We start from the raw sequence: 24,526 nt of genomic DNA, 5'->3' as shown, positions 1-24,526 counted from the left end.
AACAAAAAGCCAACATTCTTACAAAAACATAATGAAAAAAACAACATAAACATTGTTTACCATTGTTTTGTTAACAAATAGTGGAGTAACTAAAGCTCAAAAATTGGCAATATTAGGGAACCCGGCCGCACAGCTTAGATTTTGATGATCTTTTTTTTCAAACGTCGGTAATTAAAAATACTTTAAAGTCTATAGATTAAAAATTGCCGGTGTTGCCGTTTTGATTTTTTAAATTTAATTGAAGATTTTTATGAACAAAAACAAATTTTTTTCAAAAATTTTTCTTAAATTTCATAAATTAATTGATGCCAAAAGATTGTCTAGGAAATTCAAGGAAAAAAAATATATGGGAGTGAGGGACAATCTTCCATAGTTCAAGCGATAGATGCAATTTTCTTATTAATTGACTTCAAACACAAAAAAAAATATTTGAACACAACGGCAACACCTACAATATTCAAATATACATTTTTTAAAAGCTAGAAGCTTAGTCATATATGTAAAATTAAAATTAAGTTAATTGAATGAACGGCTTTTGAAAGAATGGTAATTGAACTCAGATTTTTGAAAAATTATTGAAAAATTTTAACATGTCGTTTTTTAAACTTGGTCGTTATATAAAATGCATTTATTTTCAAATTTGTTTGGCCAAATTTATTATGACTTCAAATTATAAAAGGAAATGTCAATATGTATTACGGTTTATGAAAAAAATTAAAAAGTATTTCATTTTCGAAGAACTTTTTTTAATAAAAGTTTTGAAAAAAATGTAGGGGAGAGGTGCGGACAGTGAGACACCCTTTTTTTAAATTGGTATATCTTAGAATGTTTTCAAGATAGCTTAACGAAACTTTGAAGTGAGTTTAAGACATATTGTATCTTAATGTTGCAAAAAAACTTATAGTTAAAGAATGAATGAGGGCATCACATTGGACTAAAATGTAGAAAAAGTCAAAACGTCTCACTGTTTGAAAGGGGTGCGATCAGTGAGACATTCTTAGGTGCAAAAAAATTAACGAAAACGTCAAATAATTAGGTAATTGACAAGTATATACTTAAATAATTTATGTTACTTTAACCCATTTATTCAAAAAAAAATAACAAAAAGCCAAAAAAAAAACCAAAGAAAAAACAATACGAAATCATTTTGAAGTCATGCTAAAATAATAGATTTTTTAAAAATCTATATGTCTCACTGTTTGCTTTTTAAAAAACCTATGTCTCACTGTTTGCTTTTTAATAATGTCTCACTGTTTACTTTTTGTCATTTTTCGGAAAAATATAAAATTCCAAAAAACGAGAAGGAATTCTAATTCAATGATATTTTTTTATGAAAGAACATATAAATATAATATATATTTAAAAAAAGTTCTGTCCACTAACCAGATTTTTTTGTGTTATACACTCTTTTTATAACACTCCAATTAATACAGTAAAATAAGGAGAAAAAAGGGGTAAATCTCGGAATGAATGTTAGTAGAAATTTATTTTGCTCAATATCTTCCTTTTGCCATTCTATAACATATCTCAAAAGTCTAGAAAAATCTCATGTCCGCTTGTCGCGATTTCAAGGTCAAATCGCGAAATGGTGATTTTCAAAATTATCAAAAATAGGCTATGGTATTATATACACATATGATACATGATTTCAAGGTATTTTTTAATGCTGATTCCAAAAAATCTAAAATCAAGACGATCTGACGTCTCTGGACTTATAGGTACCTGTTTTTCATCTGTCAACTCATATTATTATAACAGTTGCAAACTTACTGCCGAAAAACCCTTAAAAGCTATGGTAGATGAACCAAATTTTGCATGAAGATTTTAGAATCCATCATTATTAAAAATCAAAACAATCCATTACAAAAACTATATATACCTACGAAATAATGGTATTTTTTGATGGAGGGGCAAATTTTATGATATGCACTAAAGAAGATTCTTGTTCATCTTAGGAATATGTGCTAATAGGCTAATTTTTTCATTTTAATCTTTGTTTGGATATTCTTTAACTACCCTCAAAAATTTAAAAAAATCTCATGTCCGCAAGTCCTAATTTTCTTGGTTTGAAGATAAGGTGCAGATTTGAAAAAATTGAAAAACTACTCTTCAGATATTTGTGTCAGATCAACATGAATTAGGTACATTACTTTTCAGGGATGGTCATATTGATTTGTTTGTGGGCTTTGTTGGAATCAGCGTTAAAAAATACCTTGAAATGATATGGGTTATGTTGGTATACATATAAGAATCTAAAGTTTTCTTATTATTTTTTTTAAATCTGCACCTAACCTAGTTTAACCTGGAAAATTAGAACTTGCGGACATGAGATTTTTTTAGATTTTTGACATAAGTTATAGAATATCCAAACAAAGATAGAAACAAAAAAGTTATCCTATTAGCACTAATTCCAAGATTGTACCAGGATGTTTTTAGTGCACATCCCAAAATTTCCCGTTTTCTCAAAAATTACCATTTTGTCATAGATATGAATGTTTTTTGCATTGCATTGTTTTGATTCTAAATGATAATGGATATTTAAACCTTCATGCAAAATTTGGTTACCCTACCATGGTTTTTAAAGGTTTTTCGGTAGTAAGTTAGCAACTGTTATAATAATATGGGTTGACAGATGAAAAACAGGTATAACTTTTTCCAGAGAGGTCAGATTGGCTTGATTTTAGATTTTTTGGAATCAGCATTAAAAAATACCTTGAAATCATGTATCATATGTGTATATAATACCATAGCCTATTTTTGATAATTTTGAAAATCTCCATTTCGCGATTTGACCTTGAAATCGCGACAAGCGGACATGAGATTTTTCTAGACTTTTGAGATATGTTATAGAATGGCAAAAGGAAGATATTGAGCAAAAAAAATTTCTACTAACATTCATTCCGAGGTTAAACCCTTATTTGACTGGATTAAATATATTTTACCTTTTTTGCTTCTAAATTCAACTGATAATATTTATGGCCAAAATTTTTTTTTAAATAAATTCATATTTTATTAGAAAAAGTTTGGAAAAAAGTCATTTTAAATTTTTCCAATAACATTTTTTTTTAAATTCTGAGTTTGAGGACCATTTTTTCAAAAAGTCTTGATTAAATTTAGTGGATTTAAATTTAAGAGATAAGAATGAGCTTCTGGCTTTTTAAAAATGTATTTTAAAATATTGTAGGTGTTGCCGTTGTTTTCAAAACATTTTTTTTGTGTTTGAGGTAGAATGTTAGAAAATTGCATTTATCGCTTAAACGATGGAAATTACCTAGAGAATTTTTTGCTATAATTTGTTTTATGAAATGTAAGCAAAAAAAAAATGGTTTTGTTAAAAAAAAATTAATTTAAATTTTAAAAAACAATACGGCAACACCGGCAATTTTTAATCTATAGACTTTAAAGTATTTTTAATGACCTACGTTTGAAAAAAAAATCGTCAAAATCAGAGCTGTTCGGCCGGGTTCCCTAATAATTTGCTTTAGTTACTCTACTAAAAGACAATATTTCATATTTTGATCGCAAATTTTTCATAAATAGCTACTTTTTTGAAAAATGAATAATTTGCAACAAACTACTGGTTCAGCCATATACAATTTAATAAAAGAATTTAATGCTATGAACTACAAGATAGACTAAATTTCAATGCACCTGTACAGTAATTTCTTTTATTAATTTGCATATCAAATACTTATACGTGAATGTACTTCCTTAAATTATGTCCCAAAATGAAAGCATTCAATACTTATTGTATGGAGTGTGTACTGACTAGGATTTTTTTCTAGCAGTTTATTTTTTTTGTTCTTAGTGTACTGAAAAAGTAATGACACAAACCATTTGGATTGTACCTTCTCTAGATACGTTGTTGGATGCATTCAGTGACAACATTCAATCCTAAATTATTATTAATTTGAATTTAAAATTGAAGAAATAACAAACATTCATCAGAGTTTGCTATAAACGGAATCTTATTACTGCCAGGGTTTGTAAAAATACCAATAAAAAAAAAAGTGCATTTGAAATTAAAAAAAAATATTTATTGCAACTGAAAAATATTTACATACAAAATAAATATTTGCATTAAAAAACTATTTATTTCAACAAAAAATTTTTATAACGAATTAAAATTTTGCATTAAAAAAGAAATTTTATTGCAAATAAAAAATTTTCTGCATTGCATTTTTTTTTATTTTTTTTAATTTATTGAAAAAATTTGTTTTATTCGTCGAATTTCGTACCATTTTGACCATACATTAGGTTCAATGTTATAGTTGAAATAGCTATTGTATTGTCAAATAGTCAAAATTTATCCAAATCTGACGAATATTTAAAAAAAATATTTAATGCACACACTTTGCTGCAATGATTTTTTTTCAATGCAGAACATTTTTTATTTGCAATACATTTTTTTTAATGTAAAATATTTTTATTTGTAATACAAATTTTATTTTTAATGCATATATTTTGCGGTTACAATAACATTTTCTTTTTAATGCAATTTTTTTAAATTTGCAATAAATATTTTTACTTGCGATATAGATACTATACAATATCAAGTTATGCATTCGTACAGAAAAAAAAGTTGAGTTAACATTTTTCCATGACATTACGATGGTAGACAATGCCAAAAAAGTGGGTCCCGGAAGTCCGTCCGTCTGTCTGTCTGTATTAGGAGCTACAGCCAAAACGGATGGACCGATTAATGTCAAACTTGGTATGTAGCTTTATTTGGCGACTCTCTAGAGCTGTTTTTGGAATTAATTCTTTGGAACAAAAATAACGGTACTTGTCATATATCGATTTTAGTAAAATTAAAATATCTCGAAAACGGCTAAAACGATTTTGTTTAAAAAATTCAAGTGTTAGCTTTAAGCTTAGGTCTATCTTTCAATGAAAATTTTTTTTTTTGAAAACCATTATTAACGGTACCTGCCATAGAACCGTTTTTTTTTTTTCAAATCCGATTATCTCCGAAACTCCTTATTCGATTTCAACGAAACTTTTTGTGAAGAAGAATTTATATAATTTAAATATAAACCAAAAATAAAATTTTCAAAAAAATAATTTTTGGATTATAAAAAAAAAAAATTGAAAATTTTTGTTTGAAAAATCAAATTTTCAAAAACGGGATATTGAATTTTTTTTAAATTTTGTTTTTAGATGTTAATTAGTGATTTATACAAAATGGCATACCAATTTTATTTTAAAACTTTTTTCCAAAAAATTATTTATAAAAAATTATTTGAATTTTGAAAATTTTTTTTTCTAAAAATGCATGTTAATATATCAATTAAAACTGCATACTTGTTTTGGAGGGCAATTTAATTTCAGATTTTATTTAATTTTTTTTTTTAAACGAATTTTATTTTTTTTTACAAATTTCTATATCAAAAGTCTTAAAAATTTAACCAACTTGAACTCTAAGAGCAAGTTCGTGCGACCCAGTCGTGCATTTTATTTAATTTGTAATGGAAAACAATTGCTTAGATAAAAACGATTTTTTAACAACCCTGATACACGTTTATAAAATTTTATGCTTTATTATTTTTTCATTTCAATAAACTACAATTTTTTAATTTTAAAAATTGATTTTTCCAGGTTCTGTATATTAAACTGCTGCTGTGGAAATTTGCTGGATGCTGGATGCGGTATTGGCATCAAAATTAATTAAATGAAATTTTTTGTAGAATAAAATTTAATAATAAATTGTTTATTATTGAATTACATTATTTTATTATGATGATGATCTCGAATGATCAGAGGATTGAGGAGCATTTCTATGCAAGGAATGTCGTTGGTGATTTCAATTCTGTCATTAAAAACTGCTTTCGTCATTGAAAGGAATTGAATACGAAATATCATTAACGAAAACTTTTATCATCCCATTTATTTTGTTAATAGGTATAACTAATGAGTGCAAAAGAGAAAAGTTCGTGAAAAAGGAAAAAGAATCGGGCCTCTTGCGTCTTCGACTCTTCGTCTAATAGCTGAAGAACTATTTTGTAAATTGACAATATGACATGAAATTTTTAGTATTAAATGAAATTTTTTGACGTGATAACGTCTTATAAATCGATGAACCATGGCAGCCACCACAAAAAAGTGACGCCATTTTCTCCCGTTCCACTCTCGAACTTTTGCAGTGCGGCCAAAAATTTCAATTAAAACTTAAAAATAAACTATTAGAGATACAAAAATCTCCTATAGCTTATTTGAAAGATAATAACCTAAAGCTTAATCCAAATGAAGGATTTTTAAAAATTCCGTCATTTAATAGGGTAAACAGGGGTAAAACGGAAAGATGAAATTTGAGCTAAAATCTAAACGCGTGGTTGTAGAGAGTTGATTTTGCTATAGATAGAGAAGACTGATTTATGGATAACTGCATTTAAAAAAAAATTCTAAAAAATTCTGGAACTCCGCTATAACGTTTTGTTTGAACGTCGATCAGGTGTTGTGGGTATGACAAAATGTTGATTAATGGGTAGGGGAAATTTTTTTTTGACAATTCTAAAGATGCCAGGTGAAAGATGAAAGAAAAAAAAATTAGGGGTCTAATACGGATTTTTTTCCAACACTCTGCGTTTCGAAATATGAATTTTTGAAAAAATACCTACTTTTTTAGGGGTATTTGCGGGTAGTTTTTGATTTTTAGCTTTATTTTGGAGCGATCTCAAGTTATATAGGACATTTAGGGCTGATCAATGCACATACATATGCAAAAAATTGGAATCGTTAAAAGAGTTTTGACTGAATACGGAGAAAAATAAATTTTTAAAAAACAGGTTTTTTGGCCGTTTTTGCCCATTTTCATCGTTTTTTATTTTTATCTTTTTTTCTTTAATAGATAGAGGAATATTATATATGGAGTAATGATAGACCATGACCACGACTATATGTGTTTTTCGTAAACACAATTTTGAGATAACGGTAAAATAAAATTTTAAAATTCAACAGGTTATAACTTTTTACCAAAAGCAGATAGAAATTTGATTGAACATTTATGAGCATTCTGATACAACTACCTTTCATTTGATATATCACACATAACGCTAGACTAACTACAAGCCGCACAATGTTAAATCAAGAAACTTGCGAAAAACCTCAAACCACCAGTGGAGATCTGTTGCGCCATGAACAGCCACCTGTGTGGGAAGTACCGTAATCTCAGTCTGGAAATTCCACATGGTTGACTTTAAAAAATTCTAACTTCTCTTGTAGGCATCTTTGAAATGAGATTGATACGTCATTTGAAAGGTATAAAATTTTTTATAGGTTGTTAGGGAAAAAATTCATTTAATAGCATGAGAACATAAAAATAAATGTTTTTTTTGCTTTTTTTGATGAAATTTCATCGAGTTTAAAAAATTCTAGCTCTTTTTGTAGATGTCTCATAGACTTGATCTATATATATATTTTTAGCTAAGACAATAAGCTTTTAGATGGTGTAAAAATGTGTAAAGATTGTTGAAAAAAAATGGATTTAATAGCGTGAGAAGATAAATTTACATGTTTTTTTTTGCTTTTTTTAATGAAATTTGATCGAGTTCAAAAAATTCTAGCTCTCTTTGTAGATGTCTAATAGGCATGATCTATATATATATTTTGAGCTGAAGCAATAGGCTTTCAGGTGTTATAAAATTTATTATAGGTTGTTGTATCAAAAAAATGAGTTTTTGTGTGAAGTGATTTTTTCACTTTTTTCATAAGAAATTATTGTTTTCAATAAATTATTTTAATACTTTTTGCTCATTGTAAAAATTTAAAAATGGTTTTATTATTTAGAAGAAACATTTGGCTTTTTAATGGTATAATTTTTTTTGTGAGCTTTTAAAATAAAAAAATTAATATAATAAGAAAAGAAAAAAGATATTTTTTTTTAGCTTTTTCTTGTAAATTATGATTGTTTGAATTAAATAAACGCTTCAAATGGCTCATTTTAAAAGCACACAACCTGTTTTCTTACGACGTTATCACGTAAAATCATCGTCCGTAAACCAGCTTTACAGACATTCATTTCGTCAACTGCTAAGAAGTTTTAAATTTGATTCAACCGAAAAAGTTTTTTCAACGAAAAAAATTTTACTCACATCTTCAGAATGACAGAATAGAACGTCTAAACTATAACGGATAAAAGGTGTTGAACCGGGGTGGACTTTCTTTAAATCTACTTGCTTTTTCACAATGCTACATTGATCTTGGAATAGATGGCACTGTTGTGAAGTTGGCAATAGATTCTATATTTAATTGATAAAATGACTCATATATATCACTTATGTATATGGATTTGGAATTCGAAAAAAGTTAAGACTTGGTAGGTGTGGCTATTTTGTATTTATTTGGAAAAAAAGAATTTTACGTTACAAAAATAAATAGTTGAATATAATAAATTTATAGAAGTTATGAAAGTTTAATTTGTTTTTTCTTTAACATTTTGTCTTTTAAACAATTTTCGAAGTGCTACAAAAGTTATTCCACACATAATTGAAACTATAAATAATACAAATCCAATAACATCCAATAAATAAAATTGATACCAGGCAAGATCAAGACCAGCTGATCGAATTTGACGTGCACCTCTATGTCTTATAACATATTCAATCCAATACATTGCAGTTTCTCTAGGACATAATGGACGATCTCTAAATATATTAGAAATTCTTTGAATATTTTCTTTATACGATGGATTCTCTATAAGTTCCATTAAGGATGTTTTAAGTATGTCGGCAGTAATTTCTTGGAATTTCAAAGTTATAGCATAGCCAGCTTTTGTAGCTTTGTTCATGTTCAGGTGCTGAAAGAAATTTGTAAAAAAAATTTAAAATGTCAAATGCCAAATGTCATCTGTCAAATATTTTGACATTTCAAGCTATCAAGTTACCTGATCACAATAAAATGGCATTCCCAACATTGGAACTGCATAATGTACACCTTCTTGACTGCCAAATAGACCACCATGTGTAATAAACACTTTGACATTTGGATGTGCCAATATGTCACTTTGTGGCATCCATTTGTGTACCATTACGTTTTTTGGCATCTCTGCAGTCTCGTCAGTTTCGAATTTCCAAAGAATTCTTTGCTTCATACTGCCAAATACTTGAAGGAAAATTTTCAACTTTTCCGGTGGCATATCAGCACTTCGGACGTTACTTCCCAAACTGAAGTAGATAGCGCCATCTGTAGCTCCATCAAGGAACTTCTTAATGTCATCTGGCAGTGTCTTAGGTGGATAAATATGAACTCCTCCGATAGGAATCATTCCTGGTACTGTTGGTCTAGGTGTTGCCAATGGAACATAACTATTCAAAAGCATTACCGAAATATTCTTTTCCATTTCGGTAACTTTGGGAATTTTCACTAAAATCAAAAATAAAAATGTTTGAATTTACAAGACGAAAATCCATGAACTTACTTGGCAAATGTGACAAATATTTTTGAATTAAAGCATCTTGTTTTGGAAAATATACAAATTCCCTATGAAGATCTTGATACATGGATGCAAATGAATTCGAGACTCGTTCCCAAAAACTCATTTTATCATCGAATGGTAGAAATCCATGGGGAACAAATGACCAAGGTGATATATAACCCATCATTTGACTCATATATGATTCATAACCAAGAGTACTTGATAAAATTACTGGAATGTTATATTTTAAACCCAAGGTTAAAAATGCCTCCTGATAGAATTGCTCAGCAAGTAATACATCATAGACATTTTCAGTATCGGTTCGATTGAATATTTCTTGAACTCCAGGTTGTAAAAGAGCATGTTCGGTGGTTTTTGTACCAATGATTTCTAACATTTTCAAAAAACCATCCAAAGTCATGCTGGTGAGTTCAAAAAGATTATCAGTTTTGAAATGAGATTGAACTGAATTGAAACAAAAATATTTATAACAAGAACAAAAGCGCTTCGAAGGTTTAAAATTTACCATCAAACCAGAAATCGTAAACTGGTACTAGCACCTCAGTGTAATTTGGTCCCATATTTTTGCCCATTGAATCACTTGTTATGAAGGTTACCTTATCAATTATATCACAAGTTTTTCAAAATTAATCAAAAACACAAAAACATACCAAAATTAATTATAACTTACCTCGTGTCCCCTGTTTACAAGCTCTCTAATGAGAGTTTTGTGCATCATAAAGTGACTCTTGCCAGGAAATACAAATGCTGCAAGTATTCGACCTGCATTCGAATAAGATATGGTGAGCAGCAGGACCAAGGAGAAACATAAGTATTTTCTAATATTCTTAGTAAATTAAAAAAGAAGAAGAAGAGAAAAGAATATTTATATATAAAAAAGTGACACGGATATTTTCCATAATTAGTTTTCTAAAATTAAATATAAATATAAAAAAAATTAATAACATTTTTTAGTATAGATTTGGTTACTTAGTAACCAAAAAGTCCTTTTCAGGGATTTTTCGGCTGTCGAATACACAATCCTATAAAACGGCTTTAGCGCCAGATCTTATTCGTTAACGGATTTTTTTCCCGGTGTCATTTCTCCAAAATTGCGGACACAAAAAGTACTCAGATGTAAAAGTGTACCAAGTTCTAAAGTTTGGGTTCAAATTCGTATCAATAGTACCTATTTTAATTTTTATTTTAATTACCGATTTTGAAAGTTATTTCAAAAATTGCTAAGTAAACAATGAAAATACTGTAAAATTTCTACGATAGCGGGAAGTTCTCCATAATTTTGATGATCTGTCAGTGAGTCAGTGAATCAGTAACGGTTTTTGCGATTTTTGAAGCCCTATATCTCAGAAACTACTAGTAAAAAGCTGAAATTTTGTGAGAAGTTTGGTTTTGACCTGCTCAACAAATGTAGCAAATGTAAATTTCTAGCATCTTTGGTGTGGAAGTTAGAGGGGGGTCGAAAATGGCCTGAGTTGTTTCCTGTAAATAAGGGTGTAGTGCCAAAGTTGCTAGAGAACTTGGCTTGGCACTACTGTGCCCCTTGATAAAAAAAGATATTCAATCTTGGATATTCAATGAAAATTCAAATATTTTGAAAATAAAGTCCAAAAGTGCCAAGGTAAAAGATGCTTACATACCTTTTATTCACCTTATTTCAATTTCATTTTTACTAGGAATTCATCCAGTACTGTGAAAAAAAAACAAATTGGAAGGAATTCACTCGTGTAAAATTCCCTCCTGAATGAAATCATTGTTCCAAAAAGGATATTGAAAAAAAAAGTATTCAATTGCAACTTAAAAAATGTTTAAAAAAAAATATTTTAGAATCGATAGCCCCCAAAGAGATTATTTTAGGCTCAAATTTTTTGAATTGTAACCTATATTTTAAGAAAGTTTATATAATTTTTGTCTGAAACTAGTTTTTAATAGTTACATTTTCTACATTCTGAACAAATCGATTATTTTTTAATTTGTTTTCTGCATTTTTTCTCATTGTTTTATATGGTTTTGGGCTCAATTATAGGAAATTTTATACGTTTAAAGACCGTGATAAATCGTTTTTGTCAATAATTAAGTTTTATAAGAAATCAGAAATACAGTACGAACGGCCTGATGTAATACATATGAATCTGAAAAAAAAAAAAATTAATTAAGTCTGCCATTTAAGCACTGATTTCCATGTTTTTTTTTCGATTTGGTTTTTAAAGAGAATGCCCAAAAACATAAATGGAGAAAAAAACAGCGACCTACTATCGCTCATTTACTTCAACACTCTCATAACTCAAAAAAATGTTTTTTTCCGGAAACGAGTTTTAAATTTAGTATCGATCTATTTTGGTATGTAAAAAAGTTAGTTTCTAAAACTAAACTAGTGCTCTTTCTTCGACAGTTTATAAAGCTAAGAAATGACTTTTTGCAGGATTAAAGATTACTTTATTCCAATAACTTCCGCATTAATAACTCAAAATTCGTGATTTTTGAGTTATGACAGTATTCAAGTTAAAGAGCGATATGTGTATATGGCTTGAAAAGGTATCAATCGCTGGTGACATATATGAAAATTTTGTTTAAAAAAAAAAAACATGAAGCTATAAAGTGTTTTTGAAGTGAAAACTTCTTTAGTATCGTAGTGATTTGAAACAAGATGAAACGAAAAAGCGACACGAAGAATCAATTGATTATAACTTTTTTGTTTTAATAGATAGATGAATGAAATTTATACTGTAGATAGGTAATACAATAAACTATAATTGGATTGAATTTCAATCAACTCTATATTCAAAATCCTGAGATAACGGTGAAAATATAATCTTTTTCTAAACACGTTATATCATTTAATCAAGAGCACATACAAATTTGATTTTACATTAATGCATGCCGTTAATATTACCTTTCATTTGATATATCACACACAACGGTACGTGGTCTACAAGTTACACAATCTTAAATTGAAAAACTTGAAAAGTTTATCAAAACACCTGTGGAGATCTGTTGCCGATAACCAGGCACCAGTGTAGGAAGTACCGAAATCTCAGTTTGAAATTTCGACATGGTTGACTTTAAAAAATTCTTATTTCTTTTGTAGGCATCATAGAAATATGATTGAAGCGTCATTTAAAAGATGAAATAGTAAAATTGATGATATAAAATTTATTATAGGTTGTCATTTAAAAAATGGATTTAATGGTGTTAGAAGAGAAAAAAAGAATGATTTTTTTAGCTTTTTTTGAGAAAACTGATTGGGTTCAAACAATTCTAGTTCTTTTTGTAGATGTTGTATAGACATGGTGGATATAAATATTTCGAGCTGAAACAATAAGCTTTCGAATGTTATAAAATTTATTTCAAGTTGTCATAAAAATGGATTTAAAGGTGATAAAACAAAAAAAAAAATGAGATATTTTCGGTTTTTTTTTTCAAGAAAAAATACTTTTTAAGGTTTCACTTCTACCGCGTGTGAATTGCACACGTGATTTTTTTTTTCGGCCAAGAATTTTTTTCGGAGAAGTAAGATTATTTTGGTTTTAGTTCCAAGAGGAGCTCAATAATTTATTATTTCTTAACAACTTTTCGAATATTTTTCACTTCAAGGGAAATCTAAAGCCTTGCCTTTCTTCGTCGAACTAATCATTCCTTCGACAACCTTATGTTTTTTTTTGCTACCATTGTTATACACATGTTACGCATTGGTGCGATGGACAATGATGTCAGGGGTGGGTTCGATTCCCAAGCCAAAGCCTCAATATTCTAGAGTTTGTATGTTTTATTTAAAAGCTAGCAATATCTTGTAGTTTTGGTTTATATTTTATTAACTTTGAGACAATTTTAATTTTTTACCGACTTCCAAAAAGGAGGAGGTATTCAATTCGTCTGTATTTTTTTTATGTTTGTTACCTCATAACTTTCGACTAAGTGACTCAATTTTGATAATTCTTTTTGTATTGCAAAGCTGGTGGCTGCAATGTAGTCCCATTTCAATTTCGTTCAGTTATAGCCATAGGAACTATTAGAAAAAACATAAAACCCATGGTTTTGATCCATGGAAGTCGGTTTTGTTTTTTGATAAAAAAGATTATTTTGATTTTGATGATTTATACACTGTGTTTTAAACATTGGTTCTAATTTGAACCAATTTTTCAATTCAATTAGGTATAATATAATAATTTTGGTGGGAAAACAAAATACAAATAACACATTCATCATCTTAAGATGAATAACAATAGAATAGTCACTTAAATATAACATGCATGTTGATGAGATTGCGTGACATGAAAAAGTATTTTGGTCTACACGTGTGTCCGTTTAAGTTGGTATTCCTAAACAATAATAAAAACAATAAAAGAAAAAAACGTCTTAAAATACACAAAAATATTGTGAACATCAATCATTAAAGTGTAGAACTTTTATAATAATTCAAGTTTTTAAATGATCTTTCTATTTAAAGTTTTTTTTCTATTCTAATGACGTGATTTATTTTTTTACCTTTTAAGTTAGACAAAAACCTAAATTTAATATCTCGAATGTGTTTTGACTGCAAAGTAAGGTTTCTATTGCTAAAAAATAGAAATGTACTTTTTAGATACTAATTCTCGAATGATCACAACAAAGTCCAAATTTTTTATCAAGAGAAAAACCGATAAAATTCTAATTATTGAAAAATGTGTTTTTTTAGGGGCGCATTTTTTTTTATTCATTGGTAACAAATTCATTGATAAATATTAATTAAGATATAAATTAGTATAAGCATTTATGAATAAAATTAGAATCACAAAATATTTTTATTGATAAGATAAATATGTTTATTGCTTTGAACGCATTTGTTAATAAATAATAATAAATAGATAGCAGATTTTATTACCAGTTTCCGCTGATTAAATACTTATTATTATTAGTTTAAATTTATACTAGGTTAACAAACTCACTGTCTAGCTTTTTGATTCGTTCTTTTTTGCTGTGAAATTAAATAAAATTGAAGTCTGAATAAAATACAAGATTCCGAAATAAATTTTTTTTTGGGTAATTATGTCCTAGAAGAAAGTATGTACAAAAATCTGAAATTTGTTCGTAAAGTACTAAGCTATAACTTTCTATCAAAGCTCCGGTCAAAATTTAATTTTTATTTTTGGAACAAAACATTAGCTGTCATCGGTCAATCAGATATGCACGAACTATTTTTAATATACTTATAGATAAAGCGACAAAATGCTCCAATCATTTTAAACTTATCAAATTTAAACACTTTTTAATAGTCACAAAAGTTTAAAAATATATAATTGTATATAAATATTATAATAATTGTTTCTCTTATCTTTTTGTGATGACAAGATTTGAATTAAAGATAATGTGTGACTGATAAATGCACATTTTTATTAGTTAATAAAAGAGCACAAAACTAATTCATTCAAAAAAATTTATTTGGCCAAAGCATCTTTGTATCTTTATAAAATCTTTAACATTTTTTTCTCAAAAAAAAAAAAAATCACCGGAAATGTTAAAGAAAAAACTACATAAAGAATAATAATGATTTAAGAGAAAACAAATATTTATTCACCATTTTGATAATAAATTTTGATTTGATCGAAATTGAAATTTTAAAATTCAAAAATCCATTAGGTATCCAACAACTTAAACTGGTGGTCCTAACCGACTAGACTGGCGGGCAATAAACAACTGACAAAGTATTTTTAAGAAAAATTGAGCTACAGCTTCTAAATAATTTTAGAAAACATTAATGCACCCCTAAATACCGGCTATTCTATTATACCTTTCGTAATCAACTTATTCTACTCTACGCTCAAAACAACGAAAATGATTAGATATTTTGTTGATTTTTTACCATAAAGGTTCCTAGTACTATATTATTGATAAAAGTAGATGATGCGAGAGAGAGAAATGTTCAGTTGTTGGGAATTTGCAAACCTATTGTGTTGTGTTGTCTTGTAAATTTTTTTATTTAGACTATTTTTTTTTTTTTTTTTTTTTTTTTTTTTGGTTTAGCTAACTTTTATAGTTTGTATGGTAGTGTTGCAGTTAAAAACAATATATTTAAATTAAAAAAAAAAAAAAACAAAACAAAAATACGGAAAATTTATTCCGATGTTATGTTTTATGGTTATGGTTTGTTAATGAAATTTCGCAAAAAAAAAAAAAAAAACATCTCGCGTAACCAAATCTTGCAGGAAACAATAAAACAATTTAAATAAAAACATTTTATTTTTTGACGTGATAACGTCTTATAAATCGATGAACCATGGCAGCCACCACAAAAAAGTGACGCCATTTTCTAGCGTTACACTCTCGCACTTTCGTAGTGCGGCAAAAAATTTAAATTCAAAATTAAAAATAAACTGTTAGAGATAAAAAAATCTCCTAAAGCTTATTTGAAAAATAATAATCTAAAGCCTAATCCAATTGAAGGATTTTTAAAAATTCCGTCATTTAATAGGGTAAACAGGGGTAAAACGGAAAGATGAAATTTGGGCTAAAATCTATTCGCGTGGTCGTAGAGAGTTGATTCTTTTTGTTATAGATAGAAGAGACTGATTTAGGGATAACTGCATTTAAGAAAAAATTCTAAAAAATTCTGGAACTCCGCTATAACGTTTTGTTTGAACGTTGATCATGTGTTGTGGGTATGACAAAATATTGATTATGGGTAGGGGACATTTTTTTTGACAATTCTAAAGTAGCCAGGTGAAAGATGAAGGAAAAAAAATTAGGCGTCTCATACGGATTTTTTTCCAACACTCTGCGTTTTGAAATATGACTTTTTGAAAAATACCTACTTTTTTTAGGGGTATTTTTGGGTAGTTTTTGACTATTAGCTTTTTTTTGGAGCGTTCAAAAAATCTCAAGTTATATGCGACATGTAGGACTGATAAATGCGCATACATGTGCAAAAAAATGGAATCGTTAAAAGAGTTTTGACTGAATACGGGGAAAATAAATTTTTAAAAAACAAGTTTTTTGGCCGTTTTTAACCGATTTTCATCGTTTTTTATTTTTACCTTTTTTTCTTTAATAGATAGAGGAATATTATATATAGAGTAATGATAGACCATGACTACGACTATGTGTGCGAAATTTCAATCATTTTCGTGAACACAATTTTGAGATAACGGTAAAATAAAATTTTAGAATTCAACAGGTTATAACTTTTTACCAAGAGCAGATAGATAGATAGATTTGATTAAACATTAATAAGCATACTGATACAATTACCTTTCAATTGGTATATCACACATAACGCTAGACTAACTACAAGCCACACAATGTTAAATCAAGAAACTTGCGAAAAACCTCAAACCACCAGTGGAGATCTGTTGCGCCATGAACAGCCACCAGTGTGGGAAGCACCGTAACCTCAGTCTGGAAATTCCACATGGTTGACTTTAAAAAATTCTAACTTCTCTTGTAGGCATCTTTGAAATTAGATTGATACGTCATTTGAAAGGTGAAACAATAAGGTTTCACGTGGTATAAAACTTTTTATAGGTTGTCAAACAAAAAAATTGATTTAATAGCATTAGAACATAAAAATAAATTTTTTTTTTGCTTTTTTATGAAATTTCATCGAGTTTAAAAAATTCTATCTCTTTTTATAGATGTCTCATAGACTTGATCTATATATATATTTTTAGCTAAGACAATAAGCTTTCAGATGGTGTAAACATTTTTATAGATTGTTAAAAAAGAATGGATTTAATAGCGTGAGAAGATAAATTTACATGTTTTCTTTGCTTTTTTTGATGAAAAAGATTGTTTTAAATAAATTTTTTTAATACTTTTTGCTCATTGTAAAAATTTAAAAATGGTTTTATTATTTAGAAGAAATATTTGGCTTTTTAATGGTATAATTTTTTTTGTGAGCTTTTAAAATAAAAAAAATTAATATAATGACAAAAGAAAAAAGGTATTTTTTTTTAGCTTTTTCTTGTAAATTATGATTGTTTGAAATAAATAAACCCTTCAAATGGTTCATTTTAAAAGCACACAACCTGTTTTCTTACGACGTTATCACGTAAAATCATCGTCCGTAAACCGGCTTTACAGACAACCTCTTTTTACACTATCAGTTCATACTTTACTTGATTTAATGTACTCCATATAACATTTCTGTTAAGAAGCTTAAGTTAAATTGTTTCTTTTCACCTTTTAAACGAAAAAAGGTGATGTAATTATGTTATAATTGGCAAGGGTAGTTCAGAAAGGTCTAGAAAGTTCTATATACTGAAAAAGAAATCACTTCACACCATTTTATATATATTGTTACTTTTGAAAAATATTTGGATAGATTTTGCTTACCATGTACCTTTTGTAGGTGCTTATATGGCACACCAAAAAAATCTTTGATTTTTACACTTGAAAAAATGTTGTGTTTTTAAAATGAAATAAAAAAAAATCAAAATAAGATCTGAAAAAGCATAGTTTTCATTTCAAATTATAAAATTATAAAAATGTTAAAATAACACACTTAGATTTTTAAAAATTTGTTTTGAGGTCCAAACAAAGTATGTATGTATGTTATTTAATTTAATTTTTATAACGAAGAATCATATTTAGAGCCGATATAATAATGTCTTCTTTTTAATTCAACACATAGAAACAAAATTTGATAATAAATAGTGTATCCTTAAAAAAAAATTAAAAAAAAAAAAACAAACAAATTAAAAAAAAAAATGAAAAATCCAAAAATATTTTGTTTATTTGTTTTAAATTTTAACATTGAGGTTACTTGAGGAATTCTGCAAAAAAATCTGGAATAATAAGATTTTTACTTCTGCCGTAAGTTGCAGTTCTGCAGTCAGAATGCAGTAAAAAAAAAAAACCATTGGTGAAGAACTCATTCTGTGTGTTTTTTTTAACGAAAGCTTGCTGAATTTAATCATTAAGTTTTCTGTCAAGCTCCAAAAAAAAAGTTTTTCTTCAAAGTTTACAAATTTAGTTAATTTTATTAACAATTTTTTATTAACTTAAACAATTTTGTACAATACATCACTTCAAAAACTTTTAGTTCTTTTTGACCTTGATCTTTTTCCTTCTTACCAAAGATCTTATTAAAATATAAACCACCCCAATAATGCTACTAACAACTAGCACTCCAAAAGCCATTACATCCAGTAAATAAAATTGATACCAGCTAAGATCCAAACCAGCTGACCGAATATGTGGCGCCCCCTTGTGCCGAATAATATATTCAATCCAATACATTGCAGTATCTCGAGCATTCATTGGACGATCACGGAATATTTCCGAAATTCGTTTCATATTCTCTCTGTAGAAAGGATTCTCAAGAAGTTCCGTTAAAGAGTGATTAAGGCCTTCTTTGGTAATATCAGGAAAACTTAATGATATAGCATAACCTGCTTTGGTGGCTTTTTTGAGGTTGAGGTACTAAAAGAGACAGAATAAAAAAGACTTAGAATTTAAATAAATTTAAAAAAAAAAACCTACCTGATCGCAAAAGAATGGCATTCCCAACATTGGAACTCCATGATAAACACCCTCTTGACTGCCAAATAATCCACCATGAGTTATGAAAACTTTGACATTTGGATGAGCTAGAATATCATTCTGAGGCATCCATTTCTGAACCATAACATTCTTTGGGAGTTTGGGTACTTTATCAGCTTCGAATTTCCAAAGAATTCTTTGTTTCATTGTTGAAAAGACCTCAAGAAAAAGTTTCATCTTTTCCGGAGGCATATCAGCACTTTTAATATTGGTTCCTAAACTAAAGTAAATGGCTCCATCTGTTGCATCATCTAAGAACTTTTTGATATCAGCTGGAAGTGGTTTAGGTGGGTAAATGTGTAATCCTCCAACTGGAACCATTCCTGTTATAGTTGGCCTTGGAGTTGTTATCGGTGCATGACTATTCAAAAGGATCAGTGAAACGTTTCGTTCCATTTCAGACATTTTGGGGAATTTAACTAATAAACAAAGAAAAAAGTTTAATATTTCAAATAAAACCCTTCAAGACAGTCTGCTCTTACTTGGCAAATGTGATAAATACTTTTTCACCAATGCATCATGTTTGGGTAGATAAATATATTCCCTGTGTAAATCTTCATACAACGATGCAATAGAATTGGTAACTCTTTCAACAAAATCCATCCGATCATCGTATGGCAAAAATCCATGTGGTACAAATGACCAAGGTTGAATGATACCCATCATATGGCTCATGAAATTTTCATAACCCAAAGTACTAGATGTCACAATTGGTACATTATATTTAAGTCCTAATGTCAGAAAAGCCTCCTGATAGAATTGTGAAACCAACAAAAGATCGTAAACATCGTTTGTATCAGTTCGATTGAATATTTCTTGAACATTTGGCTGTTGCAAAGCATGTTCTGTAGCTTTTTCACCAATTATATCCAACATTTTCATAAATCCGGTCATGGTTAATTTAGTGAGATCAAAGTGACTTTTAGCTCCAAAATGTTCTTTAACTAAAATTTGAAAATAATTTTAATGAAAGGTTGTAAAAATAGTATCTTATATTGCAACTTACTGTCTTTAAAGAAATCGTAAACTGGTATTTGAACTTCTTTATAGTTGCTTAAAAGATTTCCCTGAGGGAAGTTTGTAATTAGTGTTACCTAAAACATTGTTATTGCTGAATTTATTAAAAAGGAAATTAAAAATTTGGAAAAATAATTTTATACCTCATGTCCTCTTTGGAGAAGTTCCTTGATGATGGCATTGTACATCATTGTATGACTCTTGCCAGGGAACACAAATGCTGCTAATATTCTAGCTCCATTGGAATAAGAAGCTGTAAGTAGGAGGACGAAGAAAATGCTAAAGTATTTTCTGAAATTCTGAAAAAAAAGAAAACAATTATGTACATTAATAAAACAATAATATGAGTAATCTTAAGTTTAAGATCAACAATAAGGCCTTACAAAAAAAAAATCAATTCAAGCTTAATTTTTTATGCTTATTGATGTTATGAATAATTCTTATAAATGCATGAAATAGGTGGGTACTTCTAAGCTAGATAAGATTCCGAAAAAAAAAAAATATTCAAATTCATGACCTACTTTTTAAGGTTATTAGATTTTTTAAATGGCTCTGTACAATTAAAGTTCTCAGCTTTGATATTTTAAAGTGGTAACATTGTGATAACCAATAAATACATTGCATTATGTAATTGCCTGACTTTCTTAAAATCGTACCTTGAACTTCATTTAAAGTAGCATTCTTGCTAAGATTGTTAATTGCATTACAATGCATTCTGTTTAAAAATTACTATTACAAAATTTGTTTTAAAGATTTGAATTCCAGTTAAATTAAGCTAATTAAATTTTAATAAATAATTAAGCATGAAGAATGCAAACTGAATTAAGACATTCAATTATTGTCAATTCTTATATTGAGATATTGATTTAAATTGATAAGAAGTTTTCTACAAGTTGAAATGGGTTACAATGTAAACATGTTTCTTAAGCAAGTCTTGAAAATGCATTAATTTTAAAAGAATTATGAAAATTTCTTAGAGTCAGTTTATAAAAAAAAGTAAGCCATTGGTAAACTAAACTCTTAAGAACCATTTTTAAGTTTTAAAAATTGCTAAACATAAAGAAATCTTACCAATTTTAAAAATACAAAAAAAAAAATCAATAATAAAAAAGCAAGAGAATTCTTCGATGCAAAAAAAAATGTATTTTGGGAAAAAATGGAATTTTTTTTCAAAATCTTTAAATTTTCGTTGAAAACCGTTTGAATCATTTTTGAGTAACAGACTAATAAAGAAAACTACTTATAATGGAAAAGTTGTATATGTGACGGCACACATAAAAGTACGCATTTTTATATTGGTAAGTTTTATGGTAAGTTTCTTTAAAAAATAAAACTGGACAAATAATTGAAAATAGATTTCAAAATTATTAAAAAAAAAAAAAAAACTTAACATTTTGATCACCAAATGAAGTATGCCATTTAGTTTCTTGTGTTTGTAACACACAATTTAAAAAAATACTAAATCTAAATACTACTAAATACATTTTAAATACAAAATTGGTAAGCTATTGAAAAGAAAATATTAATCGACTCTTAAAAACAAAGTTTCAACAAAATGTATTCGTCCGTTTCAACAAAAAATTTGTGTCTCGTTTTTTTTTTTAGTTTTAATATTAAGACTACTAAAACGTCTACCGATTTTGTTGAATGGCTATTAAGAACTCAAAAATCATTGAAGACATTTTGTGTAAAGGTTTGGGAGATCTGATTCTGTAAAGATTTTTTCCTGTTTTAGAATGTTTCTTTTAAAAAATCGCTTTTACTCAAAGAAAAATTCAACATCTTACTAAAATTTTGAAATTTGCTAATATTAGCAAAAAAAGCAAGAAAATTTTCTGCTTGTCACCAATTGTAAAAAATTGTCAATGCAAAATGGATGGGATGAAAATAGCATCTAAATACAAACAATTATTACCATTTGAAATCACTTTTTTAATGTTGACAAAATCCGTTTTTACACTCAAACAAAAAAGTACTTTAACAACTGAAAACTCATTTTATGTTTTCATTATTTTTTAATTTTTAAAGCAATTCATTTTGAGAGAATTGTACGAACTTTATTTAAGCTTATTTTGAGGAAAACAATAACTATGCGTCTATTTTTACTTCAAACAAATATTTTCAGTTAACATCGGTAAATGCTTCTTGTTTTTTTTTTTTTTGTTTTTATTTGAACTTGAACCTGGTGGATATTGCATGTATACTTTAATATTCGTGCTATTAATTGAGATAGTTACAGTTAATCACAATAATACGATCTTAGAGCAATTTGTAGAATTTTAAAATACCTAATTTGGGTGTCTAGTAAATTACAATTTTACGTTAGGAGGCTAACGACACAGCTCCTACGGAAACAAACTCATGTCAGTCATTCAATTTGTATACAAAAAATTTAAACTATGGGTTAAAAGAGTTTAAATGATCTCATAATTAAATTACTAGTCTTTTAATGTTAACATTTAAACAGAAATATACTCGTACTTGTATTAAAGTGATGCTATGCTAATAAATATAAGAAATCACTTCAAATGGTTGTTTTAAAATTCTCAAATCTGTAACACTGCACTTAAACACTTAAAATGTTTGTTGTATTCAATTGATTCAAACATAGTGATATTGAAAGTAAAAAAGTTATTTTGAATTCAAATTAAATTAAATAATGGGAGAACTTAACAAGATCACAAGTATTAATTATTTTTTTGTCAACTTAAGAAAAAAACTCACCATATTGAATGAATATTCAACAAAAAAAAAAAATTGAAGATAATATAGAAAAATCAGTTCTCAGCAGCAGACGCTCCGTAGACGATCATAAGCGAATGATGTTAAAGTCTTAATAATACAAAAAGCATTTAGCTGATTATTTTGTATTTAAATTATTTAAACCAAGATCTAAAACTATACAACATGCTTTTGAGATAAGGTTATTATTATAGAACTTATCAGTTGAAGGATTGATTTATAATTGAATTATGTTTTGTTATGAAAATTTTTCATAAACTAATGATCAGGTGCCGCATTATCTATTTTTACGCCCGAGTGCAGTTAACGAGTATATGCCTTCCTGGCGTAAAAGTATACATTAACTTCGGAATCAATGGAATATTCTTGAGAGGATTCCATAGTTTCAAATCAGTTTGACTAGATTGGAATGTTTTTATTACCAATAAATCGAATATATATTTTCAACTGTCAATTTGTTCCCCCCTGATCTATGTCGCCTGTGGGTAATAAATCCTTTGTATACCCGCTTGCGCCGCACGGTTGTCCAAAATGACTTATCTCGTTGCAAAAATCATAACTTTTGAACGGATTGAGTTAGCGGTACAATTTTTTTTTTTATTTGAAGGACATTTCTAGGGCTGTTATACCAATGAATTTCAATAAAATTATTTCACAGGGTGTTTCGGAATCATCGGCCAAAAACAGATTTTCTTTAAAAAAAAAGTTTAAATTAAAATTGGTATGCCATTTTGTAGAAATCACTAATCCACATTTAAAAACAAAATTTCAAAAAAATACAACGTCCCGTTTTCGAAAATTTTATTTTTCAAAAAAAAATTTCAAAATTTTTTTAAAAATCCAAAAATTATTTTTTTTGAAATTTTATTTTTGGCTTATATTTGAGTTATATAAGTGCTTCTTCACAAAAAGTTTCGTTGAAATCGAATAAGCCGTTTTGGAGAATATCGGATTTGAAAAAAAAACGGTTTTATGGCAGGTACCGTAAAAAATCCATTCGGTTCCATTCATTAAGCCGAATAGGGTATGTGTACCAATCAATTGTTGATTCAAAATAAAAATATTTAGCTGCGCATGCTTGCGCACTGCCGAGATTTTGTACTTTGAAAAAAAATGAAGGCAGAAGGAACAGATTTTCTTTAAAAAAAATGTTTAAATTAAAATTGGTATGCCATTTTGTAGAAATCACTAATCCACATCTAAAAACAAAATTTCAAAAAAATACAATGTCCCGTTTTCGAAAATTTTATTTTTCAAAAAAAAATTTCAAAATTTTTTTAAAAATCCAAAAATTATTTTTTTTTGAAATTTTATTTTTGGCTTATATTTGAGTTATATAAGTGCTTCTTCAAAAAAAGTTTCGTTGAAATCGAATAAGCCGTTTCGGAGAATATCGGATTTAAAAAAAACCGTTCTATGGCAGGTACCGTTAATAATGATTTTCCAAAAAAATTTTTTTCATTAGAAGATAGACCTTGTTTTCAAACTTACATTTGAATTTTTTAAACAAAATCGTTGGAGCCGTTTTTGAGCAATTACAGCTTTACTGAAATTGGTGTATGACAAGTACCGTTATTTTTGGCCCAAAAAAATTAATTCCAAAAACACCTCTGGAGGGTCTCCAAAGTACCGTTATTTTTGGCCCAAAAAAATTAATTCCAAAAACACCTCTGGAGGGTCTCCAAAAAATGGCTACATACCAAATTTGAAGTCAATCGGTCCATCCGTTTAGGATGTAGATCCTTATACAGACAGAAAGACAGACGGACTTCCGGGACCAACTTTTTTGGCATTCTTTATAATCGTAATATCATGGAAAAG

General features: G+C 28.0%; 3 protein-coding genes across 4 annotated transcripts in view; 1 reads left to right on the top strand and 2 right to left on the bottom strand.

The window, feature by feature from the left end:
- The window catches only part of LOC129906626 (glycogenin-1-like), a 172,535-nt gene that overhangs the window by 36,390 nt on the left and 111,619 nt on the right, over positions 1 to 24,526 (top strand). Inside the window, exon 3 of one of the 2 annotated variants that reach the window (XM_055982445.1) lies at positions 5,599 to 5,684. The exons of the other annotated variant lie outside the window; for it this stretch is intronic. Within the exon in view, the coding sequence (XP_055838420.1) occupies positions 5,599 to 5,612 (14 nt within the window). The 3' untranslated portion in view covers positions 5,613 to 5,684. Of the gene's footprint in view, positions 1 to 5,598; positions 5,685 to 24,526 lie in introns of those variants that run through there. 2 annotated transcript variants of the gene reach the window in all.
- LOC129906629 (UDP-glycosyltransferase UGT5-like) lies at positions 8,305 to 15,103 on the bottom strand. The gene is made up of 6 exons (XM_055982451.1): positions 14,985 to 15,103; positions 10,104 to 10,259; positions 9,939 to 10,029; positions 9,416 to 9,877; positions 8,882 to 9,360; positions 8,305 to 8,794 (listed from the first exon to the last, which is right to left on the bottom strand). Exons 1-6 carry the CDS (start codon positions 14,985 to 14,987, stop codon positions 8,411 to 8,413), a joined length of 1,575 nt encoding a protein of 524 aa, XP_055838426.1. The 5' UTR covers positions 14,988 to 15,103; the 3' UTR covers positions 8,305 to 8,410.
- LOC129906632 (UDP-glycosyltransferase UGT5-like) lies at positions 18,365 to 22,814 on the bottom strand. The gene is made up of 6 exons (XM_055982455.1): positions 22,688 to 22,814; positions 20,107 to 20,262; positions 19,953 to 20,040; positions 19,429 to 19,890; positions 18,887 to 19,365; positions 18,365 to 18,826 (listed from the first exon to the last, which is right to left on the bottom strand). The coding sequence occupies exons 1-6, from the start codon at positions 22,688 to 22,690 to the stop codon at positions 18,443 to 18,445; spliced, it is 1,572 nt and encodes a 523-aa protein (XP_055838430.1). The 5' UTR covers positions 22,691 to 22,814; the 3' UTR covers positions 18,365 to 18,442.

The sequence above is a fragment of the Episyrphus balteatus genome, chromosome 1 (genome assembly GCF_945859705.1).
Source record: "Episyrphus balteatus chromosome 1, idEpiBalt1.1, whole genome shotgun sequence".
Classification (NCBI taxonomy): domain Eukaryota; kingdom Metazoa; phylum Arthropoda; class Insecta; order Diptera; family Syrphidae; genus Episyrphus; species Episyrphus balteatus.
This window is presented reverse-complemented; position numbering and strand designations above follow the sequence as displayed.

What these genes read in the sequence shown, in the direction of transcription:
- LOC129906632 (XM_055982455.1), bottom strand. An exon ending in TTACGATTTCTTTAAAGACA is followed by an intron (nt 19,891 to 19,952) that starts GTAAGTTGCAAT and finishes TTCAAATTTTAG; the next exon opens with TTAAAGAACATTTTGGAGCT. An exon ending in TGCCATTCTTTTGCGATCAG is followed by an intron (nt 18,827 to 18,886) that starts GTAGGTTTTTTT and finishes TGTCTCTTTTAG; the next exon opens with TACCTCAACCTCAAAAAAGC.
- LOC129906629 (XM_055982451.1), bottom strand. An exon ending in TTACGATTTCTGGTTTGATG is followed by an intron (nt 9,878 to 9,938) that starts GTAAATTTTAAA and finishes GTTTCAATTCAG; the next exon opens with TTCAATCTCATTTCAAAACT. An exon ending in TGCCATTTTATTGTGATCAG is followed by an intron (nt 8,795 to 8,881) that starts GTAACTTGATAG and finishes AATTTCTTTCAG; the next exon opens with CACCTGAACATGAACAAAGC.